Source organism: Ornithodoros turicata, chromosome 4 (genome assembly GCF_037126465.1).
Source record: "Ornithodoros turicata isolate Travis chromosome 4, ASM3712646v1, whole genome shotgun sequence".
NCBI classification, from domain to species: Eukaryota; Metazoa; Arthropoda; class Arachnida; order Ixodida; family Argasidae; genus Ornithodoros; species Ornithodoros turicata.
The window spans coordinates 81106410-81121167 of NC_088204.1; the positions used below are offsets into that span (position 1 = coordinate 81106410).

The 14758-nt window shown below is 47.2% G+C and overlaps 2 protein-coding genes across 6 annotated transcripts in view; one reads left to right on the forward strand and one right to left on the reverse strand.

Moving 5' to 3' along the window:
* Positions 1–14758, reverse strand: part of LOC135392106 (plancitoxin-1-like) — a 53220-nt gene that overhangs the window by 14557 nt on the left and 23905 nt on the right. Inside the window, exon 1 of one of the 2 annotated variants that reach the window (XM_064622777.1) lies at positions 7718–7800. The exons of the other annotated variant lie outside the window; for it this stretch is intronic. Within the exon in view, the coding sequence (XP_064478847.1) occupies positions 7718–7764 (47 nt within the window). The 5' untranslated portion in view covers positions 7765–7800. Of the gene's footprint in view, positions 1–7717; positions 7801–14758 lie in introns of those variants that run through there. 2 annotated transcript variants of the gene reach the window in all.
* LOC135392107 (ras-related protein Rab-37-like) overlaps positions 1–14758 on the forward strand; it is a 63398-nt gene that overhangs the window by 1534 nt on the left and 47106 nt on the right. For 2 of the 4 annotated variants that reach the window (XM_064622782.1, XM_064622781.1), the window contains exon 2: positions 2509–2619. In XM_064622782.1, the coding sequence (XP_064478852.1) occupies positions 2509–2619 (111 nt within the window). Of the gene's footprint in view, positions 1–2508; positions 2620–8168; positions 8472–14758 lie in introns of those variants that run through there. The other 2 variants (XM_064622780.1, XM_064622779.1) reach the window with 1 other exon arrangement.

The following is a 14758-nucleotide window of genomic DNA, read 5'->3' on the forward strand; positions in this document are numbered from 1 at the left end:
TGTTGGAAGGGGTTATGATTGCAGTGCTACTAGTGCGCGGGTGATGGAGAACCTTCTTTGGAGAATCGTGTTGTGTTCGTGTATTGAAGTCAGGATGATGTTCAGATATTAAACACTACGTAAACATTGTCCGATTTTTCGAGCAACTATTGGAAAACTGGACCTTTGCAGTCGGAAACTCTAAAAGTGAGAATGAAAAAATGGCTAGGAAGCAAGCGAGCTGGTGAAGATGATGCATAATGTAAAAACCCCGAGACTAGGGAACACGAAGGGACAGACACGTGTTGTGCCGGTCCCTTCGTGTTCCCTAGTCTCGGGGTTTTTATATTATGCATCTAAAAGTGATTTTGTATGTGGATCGGTATGCGTTTAAATCTCGTATTTAAGCTACCGCCGTCCAAGCCCTGATTTCGTAGAATCGAAATGTGAAATGGAAAGAAACAAGTGACTCCTGTAAAGCGCGCTTCGCCGTAACATGACTCTACATGAGGCGAAGTCACCTTTACAAACCGCTATCGTCGGTTTCGTCATGTTGAGAAAAAAGTTATTCATTTTTATAATTTAGGGCATAATAAATAGGCGGAATTCTTATTGCCAATTTATTTCCTTCGCCCCGCGAGTTATTTACTTCAATTAGTATGTCGTTCTTCGCAGTCTACCTCATATCACGTGGTAGAGAAAGCCCACGCGTCTCCACAACCCGCACCTGTTCGGTCATCGACAATTCAATTAAAAGTATAGCCCCGAACCGAAATCATTTCTGATGCGCATATACCCTTCCCTCGAAATAAGTTTTATTTACGCCTTTACAATTGCGCGCAGAGAAAGAAAATATTCGAAGTGATGCTCCCTCTAGCGGGCAGACACGTTACTTACTCGATGACGGCATATTTCTACTTGATGTACAGAATAGACAATGCTAGGCCAGTATTATAACAGCCTTCGTCATTAACTTCTTTCTTTTTATTTTATTTTTTATTTTAGCTACTTTAGAATAATGTCTCCACAAGGAGGAAACTGTCCTGTCTTTCCCTTCCTCACCACCAGATGTCACTCGTTATGCCCTGATACCGAAAAAAAGAAGAAGAAAAAAACTGTCTCTTCCGCGACGGCTCTTCCTTTTGTTTCCGGTTAATCACCGACCGAAGAGAGGGCTGGAACCCGTCTGCATGATTAGGCTCGCGTCGCTTCCTGTGGTAGGTGGAAGGAAGCTTCTTCCCGACAGAAAAGACTTAATGTTCGCTTCCGGCAGTTGTTGCGTTGACCGGCAGTGTAGTTGTCCTTCCCAAGGATAATGGAGGTCATTTTGCGTGTCCTGCTGCTCTTTATAGGGTACTTACAGATATACGTATATCTAGGCGTCAACTCTGCTTCGGGGGAACGGATGGATGTCGGTGCCGGTATCGCGGAGCACTAGCCTTCTGCGTTTCAATTCCGAATACGCGTTAAATTTGATAAAGTTGCTCGGTTGTGAGATTTTATTTACCGAGAGCTCTGCCTGCTCTGCCGAGAGGTTGCTTTAATTTCATAAGAGACATCGGAATTCTTAACCTGTTGTAATTTTAGAATGATGGTTTTGTACATTCGTGAGATATTTTAAATAAACGTGGTATTTTCTTTTAGCTAGTTCATTCTTATCATTGCAATGGCGCATTATGATCGTAGTTGTCAATGCGCTAGAAAAACCCGAATCATCATCATCATCTGCCTGCCTGTACGACAACATGTTGGTTGGGAAGAATCGTGGACATTCGGACAGCAGTAATATTACGACGCGAACGACCACGTACACATTGCTTCACGCACCATGAGTCGGCGGTGTCCGGCGCACGTCAAAAAAAGTCCAGGTGGTCGAAATTATCCGCGTCCTATACCCTGCGGCATGTGCAGCATGTAGCCACATAAGGGTGGCGTAGAGATGCAAAATTTCCGGAAATTTTGAATCGCTCGAAAAAAAAACGTTTTCTTCGGGTTTTTTTTTTTCCTCCGAAAAATTGGAAAAAATGGAAACAAACGCGGTTACTGCTGAGTCAAAGCGTCGCCGGCCAAGCCGCAGAATATACAATGAGCTAGAAACTTTAGTAGTGTTCACCCTCTAGGCATAAATGCGGAGCAGAGCATCCCATGAGACTGCTGTCTACTCAGAGATAGGTAATTGAAACAACCCGTCCACTCCGACCAGAAGTCCGACATTACGTGAACGCGATGGCGATCGCTTGGAGCAGCAAGACCGAGCTCTAAGTTGGTGGTTGTTGGCGGATTAGAGGCACCTAAGGCAGTGTTGGCGGATTGGAACGCATTGAAGGCGCGAAAATTTAAATTTGTGAATTTTGTCGCCCGGAAATTTTGGGCTATTTTTCCGGAGAGCAGGAAAAAAACGAAAAGAAATGTTTTTTCCCCAAAAGTTCCGGGTTTTTTTTCCCGGGACTTGGCATCTCTAGGTGTGGGAGGACTCAACCTACGCGTAAGTCTACTCCAGTTACTGATTGGGAAGTGTGTATTTTTCAGACTATCCTGGTGGGTGACAGCGGAGTAGGAAAGACGTCACTTCTTGTTCAGTTCGACCAAGGAAAGTTCCAGACGGGGTCGTTCTCTGCGACCGTCGGCATAGGGTTTACGGTAAGCCAATCACCTCGGTACCCTTTCTCTCAAAGGAGTACCCAAAGGAGTACTTTGAAGTAGTCTATTGCGCATGGAGTAGTACTTTGACGTTGCGGATCTTGGTAACGTTGATCCTTTTATGGTGAGTTGTGATTGGTCGGTGTTGATGCACACAGCTACGAGCTTAATTAATTTGTCGAATAGCAATTAAAGCTAATGAGTACGTAAATGTTACATCATTGTGCCGCTCTCTTGCGAAGAAGCCTGTAACCAGATTGCGGGTTCACCTGCGAAAACCCGGATGTCCGTGTAATTTATACTAATACGTAGTAACGTAGTCCATAATAAGTATGAAAATAAGAAGAAGTGGATATTAAATGATGAAAGAAAGAAGTCACTGAAAAGGTTAGCCAGTTGAACGACACGAACCTTTTCAGTGACTTCCTTCTTTCGTCGTTAATTTCTTAGGCACTTGAGGCTTTGTATGGATTTGTCCTTCCAGCCTCAGAACATCAATTGCCATCATGGATATTAAATATATCCCATCGTCATATGACTCATCATGTTAAGAGTACCAAGAATTATGCTTGCATATGGCGTCAGGCAGTCTTGGGTAGTGACTTAGTTGCAAGGAACTTGTAGAAGTACTTTTACTCTTGTACAAAAGTAACTTGTAACTCCAACTACGCTACTCAGGTACCGCAATACATTCGACGTGCGAGTTCCCTATAGTGGCGTTTTCTGGAGCCTTCAAGTACCCTGCCGTTCTTCCCAACCAGGAACTCCACGAAGTTTGTCATCTCGTACGCAACCAGGGTGGACTTCGATCCTAAGGTCACCCGGAGACGATTTCAGACGATAAGCAGACAATTTCCCATGGGCTATAACAACACGGTGGCAGATAGTCTAAGGCTTAGACTATCTCCCACCGTGCTGTTATAGCCCATGGGAAATCGTCTCCTTAAACCGGTCTAACTATGCTCGTAAGGTACAAGTGCTGAAGAAGCTTTTTAGAGTGAGAGCTAATGACTGAAGTGAGCTTGTTTGTTAGAGGACAGTTTGTCAAAACGAGGACGGAGTTTGCACGCAGCGACTCTCAGTTCCGGCTCGATATTGAGCTGCGACCTGTACATTGCTTACTGAGGCGTCACCGTGGTAGTTCGCGAATGTAATACCGTGCCAAAAACGTGCGTAGGGAGAGATGAACTTCGTGGCTTTAGTACTCAAAGGGCGTTTAGTATCCAGCCAACCCTGTCCAAACTTCGGAAAGTGGCTTCAGCGGAAACTGTTGCTGTCCCTCCTTCAAGTTCCCGGGCAGCTTCGCGACACCGCTGGATTTATTCAGACCCCCCTTACACCCCCTAACAACCCCCCAAAATCTGGAGAAGACCCCCCCCCCCACCTAAAATGTTGTGAGATTGCACAATATTTCGTCAAAAGCATGTAAATACACCCCCTTGCGGAGCCCAACAACCCCCAAGGACGAAATTCTGGATAAACTACTGCACTGGGAGTTTGGGAAGCACCAACGCCCAAATAACGACCTCGAGGACTGCGGTTGACGAAGAGTTAGCAGTGTGTCGACAAGAGCAATATGGTATAGCCGCACACGTGACTGGCAAGAGGTGTGGGTTCGATTCCCACCACGGACACTCGCTGACTTTCGTCCATCACCATCCATGTTATAGTTGGTGTGTTTAGGCCATCACCTACTACTACGACGGCGTTACGTGAGTTGTTTGTTTACTTATTATGGGTTGTGGGAGAGGTTAGCCAAGGCAGGGCTGGCTCGCTAGAAGCGCATAAAGTGACGGACCAGCGGCGTGGCCGAGTGCTGAAGAATGGGAGGTGGTGGGTTCGAATCCTGCCGCCGGCTGTGTGCTGTCTGAGGTTTTCCCTGGGTTTTCCGAAGACTTTCCAGACGAATGTCTGCGTAGTTCCCCCTGAAGTCGGCCCAGGACGCATACAAACTAGCCCCTCTGTCCTCCACTCCTCCCTGGTGTCCTCTCTCCATCTACCCACGTCTGTACACTACTCATAGCCACAGTTGCTTCGCGGCGCTAACACGAAAAGAAACATGAGTGACGTCATAGGTATGTTTCCACCAGCAAGTCCCCGCTCTGTCCCCTGGAGCAGAGCGGTATTCGAAGCTTTGTGTCCGAATGTACAAAACAGTTTTGAGCAATCGTTCAATGTACATTACTGGCGTAGCCAGGGGTAGGTGGTTCAAACCTATCCCGAAATGGTACTTTGGTAGTGCATTTGGGAGAGGGAAACGAAGGGAATCCTCCTCTCTCATATGTAAAGTGCCCATAGAACCCGAATTATTTTTTTACTACGCCGCTTTTGTACCTATAGACTATTTAAGGCAACTAAGACATCTAAGGCACGCGCTGCGATGCGGTACGTTACCGACCTATTATTGGAAAATCATATTTTCGATTTCGAGTTTTCAGGGGCGTCGATGTATCGTCCATTGGGACTCACGTTATAAAAAGGTCGCTCAGTCACACCCTGGTCACTAAGCATTAACAATTCGTGGCTTTCCAACCTGAGGATTGTGTGTGTGTGTGTGTTCGAATCTCAGCATAATATCACACCACGTGGAACGCACCTCGCGCAAGACGACGTGCCTGAACAGCTTTCACGGTGCCTCCAAGCTGCCGGCCTCTACAGCCGTGTTCCAACCCGCAACCTTGACGACACGTCGAGTCTGGGAGGTACCCGGGTTCGAATCCTGGTGCCGGGGCTGTGCTGTCTGGGGTTCTTCCTGGGTTTTCCTCATACGCTTTGAGACATATGTCGGCACAATTCCCTTAGAAGTCGGCCCAGGACGCACATTCCCCAGGGCGTCAGTCGTGACGTTTCCCACCTCTGTGAGGCCGACGACGGCAAGCCCTCTCGCCATCACCACCACCATCACCAACCTTGATGTTAACCTTGTTAACCGAACGTTAACCTCGTTTCAACCCCACTTTTTGTTTTTCCCCTCCCGGTATACCAGCCCCTTGTATTTAATGCATTGTTATGGTACCCCCAGGACCGCAAACCGCATGGTATCGCTAACTCACTAGCTGCAATGAAAAAAAATAGCTAGGAAGCAAGCGAGTTAGGCTAGGAGCGCACTAGTTGCGCTGAGCGGCGATAGATGGCGCTACGGGTACCGCACACTCAACTCATATCAACCGAACCACCGAAGCCGCGCGATCGCACGTCTTTTGTGGTCGATATGTCTCATTTAACTCAGTTGCAACCTGTTAATTTCCAACATTTTTGCGAACAACCGGATAGTAGAGCGACGCCAAGCGGTCAAAGAGGAGGAACCATGGAAGCAGTTCTTTGCTATGTCATTATCAGGCACGCCTTCTAACGCGCTCAACTCTCAGGTCAGTGCCCGCGGTCACAGGTGCAGGGCTCGCAGGTCAAACGGCTTACATGTTATGCAGGGTGCTTCCCCTAAAGTGCTAAAAAAATTCTAACTGGCGACGTACTCACCGAAGGATTGCGGGACTTTAGGCAATTACCTTCTGGCAATTTTTGCCGCCATTTACGAAGGCTTTGGAAAATTTTTAATTGAAGGAAGTTTATTTTTCGATTGAACTTTGAAAATTGCCAGGCGAACCTCGCTTTTTTTTTTTTTTTTCACAGAAATATGAAGTCCTCCACGGATAACCACAGACCCAACAAAAACTATGCACAGTATCGCGACAGAAATAGTCGAAAAAAATTAGTAAAAATTCGGCTTTAGCTCCGCCCGCTTGATTGTCGCAAAGAAGAGCGCACGGAAGGTGCGGGGAGAGGAGGACGTGTTCCCGCCTCTTGTTTTACCCTTCTTTCCCCCGCTTTGACCTTGACGCTGGTGAGAACCGTCTTATCACAAAGAAGGCAAAAACAAATGAAGGCGGGGACACTTCCTCCTCTTGACGCACATTTCGCGCGCGCTTCTTCGCGAAAATCAAGCAGGCGGAGCTAAAGCGTCATTTTTTCCTAATTTTTTTTACTATTTCTGTCGCGATACTGTGCGTAGTTGTTGGGTCTGCTGTTATCCGTGGAGGACTTCATATTTCTGTAAAAAAAAAGTGAGATTCGCTTGGCAATTTTGAAAGTTCAATTGAAAAATAATAAATTTCTCGTAATTAAAAATTGTCCGAAGCTTTCCTCAATGGTGGCAAAAGTTTCCAGAAGGTATTTGCCGAAAGTCCCACAATCCTCTGGCGAGTACGTCGAAAGTTATAATTTTTTACATGGAGGAAGGAAAGAGAGGAGGAACCCTATTGGCTCTGAGAAGTGAAGCCGAGATTGGGGGCCATTCCAATGACATAGCCGCTCGCTTTCCCCCGGTTTCGGTTACATACGTCTCTATGGGAGCCCCCAACGCATAGGTTCGGAATACTTGGAGAGGTGTGGCGGTAGCGTGCCGAAATGGCCCCCAACGTGGCGTGTGCAAAGCGACCTCATTGGGCTATTCAGGTAACGTGACCCCCGCGTGGCTCCAAAAAAGCTATACGGCTCATCTCCTTGCCCCACGCTTCTCTCTTCTGTCGAAGAGACGTTGGGGCGCCTCCTTTTCTTGCTTCCTCCATGATTTTTTATCACTTTAGGTGAAACACCCTGCACTCAAACAGCGAATGAGAAAAGAAGCTTCCTATACGCTCTCTGTTGTATTGCAGCTTTCCTGTCAAACCGCGATCATGTTCGCCATCTTTCTGGCTGTTGTCTGAGTTGTCTTTTCTGGACACAGGGGTGACACAAACCCGCCATTGTTGTAACTACCCTCAAGCGGGTGCTTTTGGCAAAACTGCCATCTTGTCCTGGTCGCACGTCATAGAAAACGTCATTTTGAGGTCATGTGACTTTGTTTACGTGTCGTTTTGCCGCTTACCGACATATTTTCGCCGTCATAACACCAAGAGATGACCGTATTTTGCCAGCGTAAACTATGTGGTGCTTCTTCCGCAACATGGTAGCCCATTTCACCTTAGTTTAAGTACATCGCATCGGCTCGGTAAGTCTTAACGCGCGGTCGTCATCACATCTTTGGAAGTTGTCAACAATATGAGGCTTTATGTGTAAAACTGTGCGTTTTATTGCGAGATTATCGGATAAAAATAATTACCGTGATCGAAAAACATCCAAAACGTCGTCCAGAAACAACAACCGCATTGTTTACAAACGGTTTGGCCGCCGATCGCGGGCGCCGCCATCTTTAATTTAAGGTCACGTGTGCCTTGACGTTTGCTGTGACGTGCGACCAGGACCTGTCCAGGATGCATTGCGTTCGCCCAGCACGCTTTCGTCTACGGAGCAATGCATTGGATGCCACCCCTGTGTTTCTGGACCACCACCTGCGACGTCACGTGACCCTTCCACGCGAGGTTCCATTCAAAACCACGTGTGCGACAGAAACACAACAGAGCAGCAGAACATTTCGAAGAGCGCGCGCCGGCAAACAGTCGAGCGCGCTCAACAATGTGCTGCCGCCTGCCGAGGAAAATGGTAGCAAGCCCACGCATGCGCACCGCATGCGCACCCCTTCCCCCTCTATCATGCGCAGGCGCATACTCCGAGCGCTATGTTTTCAACGGGAACCAAACGAAGCGCTTGTTCTTGTTCGAACAGATGATCTTTTCTCGCGCCCGCTGTGATGCTGTACGTGTCAATTTGAGCGCGTTTGTAGCGCGCCTCTACAACCATTAACGCATCGCTCGTTGACGCGTTGGACCGCCATGTCATCAGGTCCGACGTCGCCAGTGTCCGAAAACAGTTCCCAACCGTCGTCGCCGCCGCCTCCAACGGCTAACGGACTGGCAGGAATTGCTCAGCGACATTCATCCATTAGTAGTATAGAATTTTATGATGTAGCATTCAAGGTAAGCCAGCATTGTCTCCTCTCATCGACCTGTGTCGCTTTGTGCATCGGCCTCAGTCACCCGCGGGTTAGTCTTCCTTTATTCTGCGCCATAAGGGGCTGTTTAACAGGTGTTGCAGACGAAGTTCTCACGCGAGTGTGACATAGCGCTTTACCAGTTGGCGCGCGAATTCTAGGAAGCGGAGTTTGTCAGTAAGGGGCTCAGTTGTGGTTTCAGTTTGTGTGCATAATCGATAAGGAGATATAGCTTGTCGATGCGAGACATTTGGGTTGCCGCGGAGGAAATTTTCGTAAATTGTACGCAGATGAAAATCGATGGCTCTAATTAGCATACAGATTGGGAAGTCCGTGGTGGTGGTAGTACCCTATTAGGAGGGTTTCGAAGGTTTGTTTTCGAGACAGAGTCCCAAAATGTGTTGGTCACACAATGGCTTCGTGCATCAATGTGCTACATTAACCGAATAATACAGTAATAATAATATAGCGCGATTGTGATGCAATTTTGCATTTTCGCGTTTCTGAGGATGCTTTCGGGATAACACGTAAAAATATTTGACTTCTCTTTTGTATAGCACCGTGTATTTTTCATTCGATTTTTTTTTTCGTGGCGTCACAGTTGCGCTGTACACACCGCCACCGTTTATTTCCTGAAACACGACGGGTCTTGCATTTACTCGCCAATCATAAGCATGTCCAGATCGGGATACGTTTCGGTAAAACACAGGCGTGTTTTACCTAACGTGATAAAAACATTCTAACTGGGGACGTACTCGCCCGAGGATTGTGAAACTCTCGACAATTACCTTCTAGAATCTTTTGTCGCCACATTGAGGAAGGCTTCGGGCAATTTTTAATTGCGGGTAATTTATTTTTCAATTGAACTTCGAAAATTGCCAAGCGAGCCTCACTTTTTTTTTTACGGAAATTTAAAGAACTCTACGGATAACCGCAGACCCAACAAAAACTATATGCACAGTACCGCAACAGAAATAGTCGAAACAATGAGAGAAAATTCCGCTTCAGCCCCGCCGCCTGCTTGATTGTCGCAAAGAAGCGCACGGGGAATGTGCGTCTGAAAGAGAAAATGTTCCCGCCTTCATTTGTTTTGCCTTCTTTGTGATAAGACGGTTGTTTTCTTTGTGATAAGATGGTTATCACCAGCCTCAAGGTCGAAGTGGGGGAAAGAAAGGTAATACAAGAGGCGGGCACACTTCCTCCTCTCCACGCACCTTCCTTATTGCGCTCTTCTTTGCGACAATAGCAGGCGGGGCTAAAGCGGAATTTTTACTAATTTTTTCGAATATTTCTGTCGCGATACTGCGCATGGTTTTTGTTGGGACTGTGCTTATCCGTGGAGGACTTCATATATCTGTAAAAATAAGTGAGGTTCGCTTGGCAATTTCCAAAGTTCAATTGAACCAAATAAATTTCCATCCAAATTGTCCAAATCCTTCCTACATGGCGGCAAAAGTTTTCCGAAGTGAATCGCCGAAAGTCCCACAATCGTCCGGCGAGTACGTCGCAAGTTTGAATTTCTTATAACTTCGGGTGAAACCACCCCGTGTTTTGATACATGTGACCTATAATTTCGGTTTAAGCCTATACGTAGCCTTTTCTTTAAAGGGGGTTATGACACTTTATCCCACGTTAAAGCCAAGCAGTGTTGTGCCCGCTACCAACTACTACCGCTACCCGCTACTTCACTCAAAAGTAACGCAATGCTAGAGTGTGTTCGAAGACCGTGGATAACGTCACCGTGAATCTACCGCAGTGAACCGAACCTACAATGGCAACCAATGCAACCAATGGCAACGTGCATGTCTCGGAATCTTATCAGTTGATTGGGTGCGGTAGACATCGGAAACCCCGTTATCGACGGCCCACTACCACTCACTACTGTCGTCGCTACAAATTGGAAAATGTTAGGGTGCCTGAATAATAGCTGCCTCAATAATAGCTTCAATAGGGCTGTTGCAGTGAAGTTTGCACAGCGCCATTTCGGGCCCAAACGGCCACGGATGCCAACAGTAGGTAGTTTCATCAGCGGGTTTTGCACGGTGTTTCAAACGGTATGGTGCCAAGGGAAGCTACAAAACCTGTAGGAAATCCACAGAAAAAGCGGTGCTTCTTGAAAAGTGCGAACAACTCGAGACCGTGTATTTGAAAGTGCCGCGTCGTCTGCTAAACTACCGAGTGTTGCATAATTTGGGGCGCTGACGTTGGTGCTCACTCGCGCCACCTGGCCCAGAGAAACAGGCCCCTAGGGTGAAGACAACCGCGTCTTCTGCTACGAATTTCCGCCATATTGACTCCCACGCGCGGGTCGCGATACGCTCACAAACGTGTAGCGATACGCTTAGCGACACACTGCATTTTAGAGTTGAGTAAATTCGTAGCAAAGGAGGTTTGAAAAAGTTGTCGAAATCGGTACAGAACATTCATGCATGGTGAGCGTGGGAGTCAAAATGGCGGCATTCGCTTCTACAAATGGTTGACTCCACCCTACACAGAGGGAGCTAGTATTCAGGCACCCTATAGAAAATGTAACGGGATACCGCAACCGATACCAAATAAAAGTAACGCAGATGCTTTCCCGCTACTTACTCTTGGCTTTCTGGCGTATCGTTGTCCAATGATCGAGCGATACTGGGCTATTTAAATTCCTCTAATTATAGCCAGCATGGAGCATAAAACGCACCCCAAGTCGCAGCCAAGAGAATTGATGTCGTTTCCGACATTAACTTTAGGCGTGTTTGAAATAGGGCACGATAGGACTCGAACCCACCACCTCCGAGCCTTCAGCACGTCATTTGCTAAAACCAAGGAGCGGCTATGCCTTTACCCATTCCACCATACCACTGGTTTTCCCGTGAAATGAACATGGAGACATTTTTTTGTGTGTTTCCTAATATCCTAGCCACGTTGTTCGTATAGTGCTCACATAGTGTTGCGCGTTTCGCAAAAACGTTCAAAGGTACATGGATGCACGCAAAAACAAAAGATAGGATTGGAACAAAATCGAGGCGAATCGCGCCGGACATATCTGCCTGAATGGCAGTAAAATAAAAACAAGCACGATGAAAGTTTTCTTTTCTTTCTTTCTTTTTTCTTTTGTTGGCGTGGTCCACAATTTCCATTTTATTGAAAGTAGCGGTAGCATGTGGCGGTGGAAGTATCAGCCGTTGCCCGAAATTTGTAGTGGAAATACTTATAATGTAGCGGGATCACTACTTCGCTTCTTAAACAAGTAGCGAATACGGTATCGGCGCTACTAGTAGCGGGTAGTATACAACACTGGTCCCAAATGACACGGCTCTCAGAACTTGTTCAGGCTCCATATATAAGGCCATAAATGGCTATGTAGCCTCTTGCCCCCAGAGCCCCTTCCGTGGTAGCTGAAAAATAAAACGACGAAACGTATAGGAAATAAGCGCGAAAAAACAATTATATTTGCATCGATGTGAACCTAGCTATAAAACAAAGAGGGTATAATTTTCGCATAGAAATTCGGTCTCCGCCAGTGGTAGACGTCACGTGCTTGTGTCTACCAATAGGACTGGCGGTATATCTCGCTTCTTTAACATCAGGGCTTGATGTGTACGTCTGTTCCTAGAGAAAACATCTCGCTATAGGTAAGAAGCGCACAAAAATATAATTCTTTTTTTGTTGGTTACTTCGACGTGAAGTACAATGTGTGTACGATGTAATACCCGCGTCTACCAAAGCACTGCAACCCCATCAAGCATTAAAACGAACACTGAGACGTCTAGCGGGAGGACGTCATTGCGATATCCCAAGCAACACTGTAATGCGAAAACGGAGAAGATCACGAAGAAGGCATCATAGGGGGCGCCCCTTTCCACCGAAAAGGGAAATCGAAATTGATTCAACAACGGAGTCGTGTCTTTCTCCACTAAACGGCCGAACGCACTTTCGGAGTGCGTAATTCGGGTCAAATTTTGTGGCTCCATCTCAAAAACGCGCTCACGGAGTGAAGATCGACAGACGTCGGTCCTTGTAATTCTTACCACGTTTCCCGCTGGAGAAGAAACCTGCACAATGCGGGTCTGACAACGCGGTCCGAGTTAGGCCATGGGCGCGTGCCACTACGGACTAAATCTCTCAGAATCCTACCAAAGTTACGTTACTGAACTCTTCTTATCTCACTTAATATTCCTGCAAAATATTTTGGATCTGCGTCACACGGAAGTTAGAGAAAATTATTTTTTTTTATCTTTGAGAGCTGTGACGTCATGTTAGGCTCCGAATGAGCGCCCGGCTCTCATTTGGCAACGTTGTTGCCCTTCGCGTCTTCCGGGAGGGCTCACTTTTTGCGCTCCTATAGTGGAGCTTCACGTGACGTATCATCCGACCGCTCCGACCTTCGAGAAAACACAAAGGAGGGAGAAGACATCTCTCCCATTTTCCCCTCTTTCGATCAGCGTCACGTCACTTCTCCATCACGTGACCCTCCCGGACGCCGGCGTCGTTGCTAGGAGACGAGTGCCCTCTCCAGAACGTGACATCATTGCAATTTGTGGGCTTATGATTACGTCATCCGCTCCTCGCATCATCGAAACTTGTGGAGGCTCAGCAGATCTTCAAAAATGAACAGAAATGCACAGCGTTCGTAAACAGGATTGAAATTTCGCATACAGAATCCCTGAGGCACCTTTTTTTTCCAGAACTAAATAAAATAAAGCTGTTTTCCGAGTCCGGAGTGGCATTTTAAGTAGCGCGTCTGCCCAACGCGCTCGGTGTATCCTTCGTACTCCGCTGCGTCTATAAACGAGCGCGGTACGCTCCCAGGCGAAGTTTAAAAGACCGCTGATTGGTTTTCCGACCTCTCCTTCCTTCATACGTCAGCAGAGCAGCGCTCCCACCTGCAAGCTGGAGCGTGAGTGTTCATCAAGAGCGCCACGCTCCGGAAAAGGAGTGACACCCGTCCTTCTGGAGCTGCTACTTAAAGGGGACATGAAGAGATCCCAAGAACCTCTGAAAGCATGCTATGTAATCTTTGGAGGCAGCTTGGCCGTCGCAGAACAGGCTCATCATTGCATGGAACGTTTGAATCCTGGATTATGTCTCTGTCCTATACGTAAAACGGATCCGTTGTATATGAGGGATGAGTATTTGATTCCTTAAACAAGTGCGGAAAAATCCTAAAGGTAGACGACGTTACATTTCAAGGTCGTAAAGGCAGGGGCTCTCTGCTAACTGGGAACGAGAAAATGGCGCTAACTTATTTTTCATTTGATCCGATTTATTTCACTTGACGTACACGGAAATGAGGGAACTATGCGTAAAAAGGCAAAAGCCTGACAAGGCGCCTGGACCAAATTGAAGAGCCTATTGAATTTTTTTGTGTGTTTCATGGAAGCTTTAATCATATGCGACTACAAAGGAGTGGAGATAGTCTACCGTCGCTGCAAGATGGAACGCCACATTCGAACCTCTACAAGTCGCCCAGACTCTCCAGAAGCGCATGTCCCTCACGCGCTGCCTCAGAAATTCGACGTTCCACACGAAGAAAGGCCAAAATGGCATCAGTTCAGCTCTGCCGCTTCTTCCTTCCCGGGATGCTCCTGCTGGAGGTTTGCTAGTTCCGTCGTCCGTTGTTGCCGGGCAGGATGCGGCGAGCTCTGTTTCTCGCAGTGAAGAAACTGTCGTGTCTGAAGTGCTTCGGACGGACACTTCCCTACCGACTGGCACTGTTAATTATCAGCCTTATATCCGACTCTTCGCCGCTACAAAACACGATCTACTACCTACTATAAGTGCTACTATAGCCACGAGCACTAGAGTATAGTAGTAGAGTAGAAGTAGCTGCGTTTTGGAGCTTGGTGACGCCCGAGTTTGGGGTCTGCTGCTCCATTTCTTTTAGTTGAGGAGTATGTTCCTCTTCTTCGCTTGTATGTCGGCTGGGGGGAGGGGGTTAGCTGGATTAGGTAGCTTGTTGGATTAGCTGTTGGATTAGCTGTTGGATTAGCTGTTGGATAGCTTGTTGGATTGTTAGCTGGATTAGGTAGACTTTCATATCTACCGTTGTGTGACAGCCGCTGAGATGTTCCTCTTCGCTGCCTTGCTTGTTTCCTGGATATTATAAGAATTTGTAGCGAGCAGCCCAATCTGCAACGCCATCAGCGCTCGTTCAAATTGGTCGCGCTAATAAATGCACGGCGCACGGGCCGCTCGGCCAGTTGTTCCCGTGGATTAGCCAGACCATTGTCTCTTTCCTGGAACACGCTACCTACAAATTCTATTGCTGATGTGTCACGTAGAGCGAAG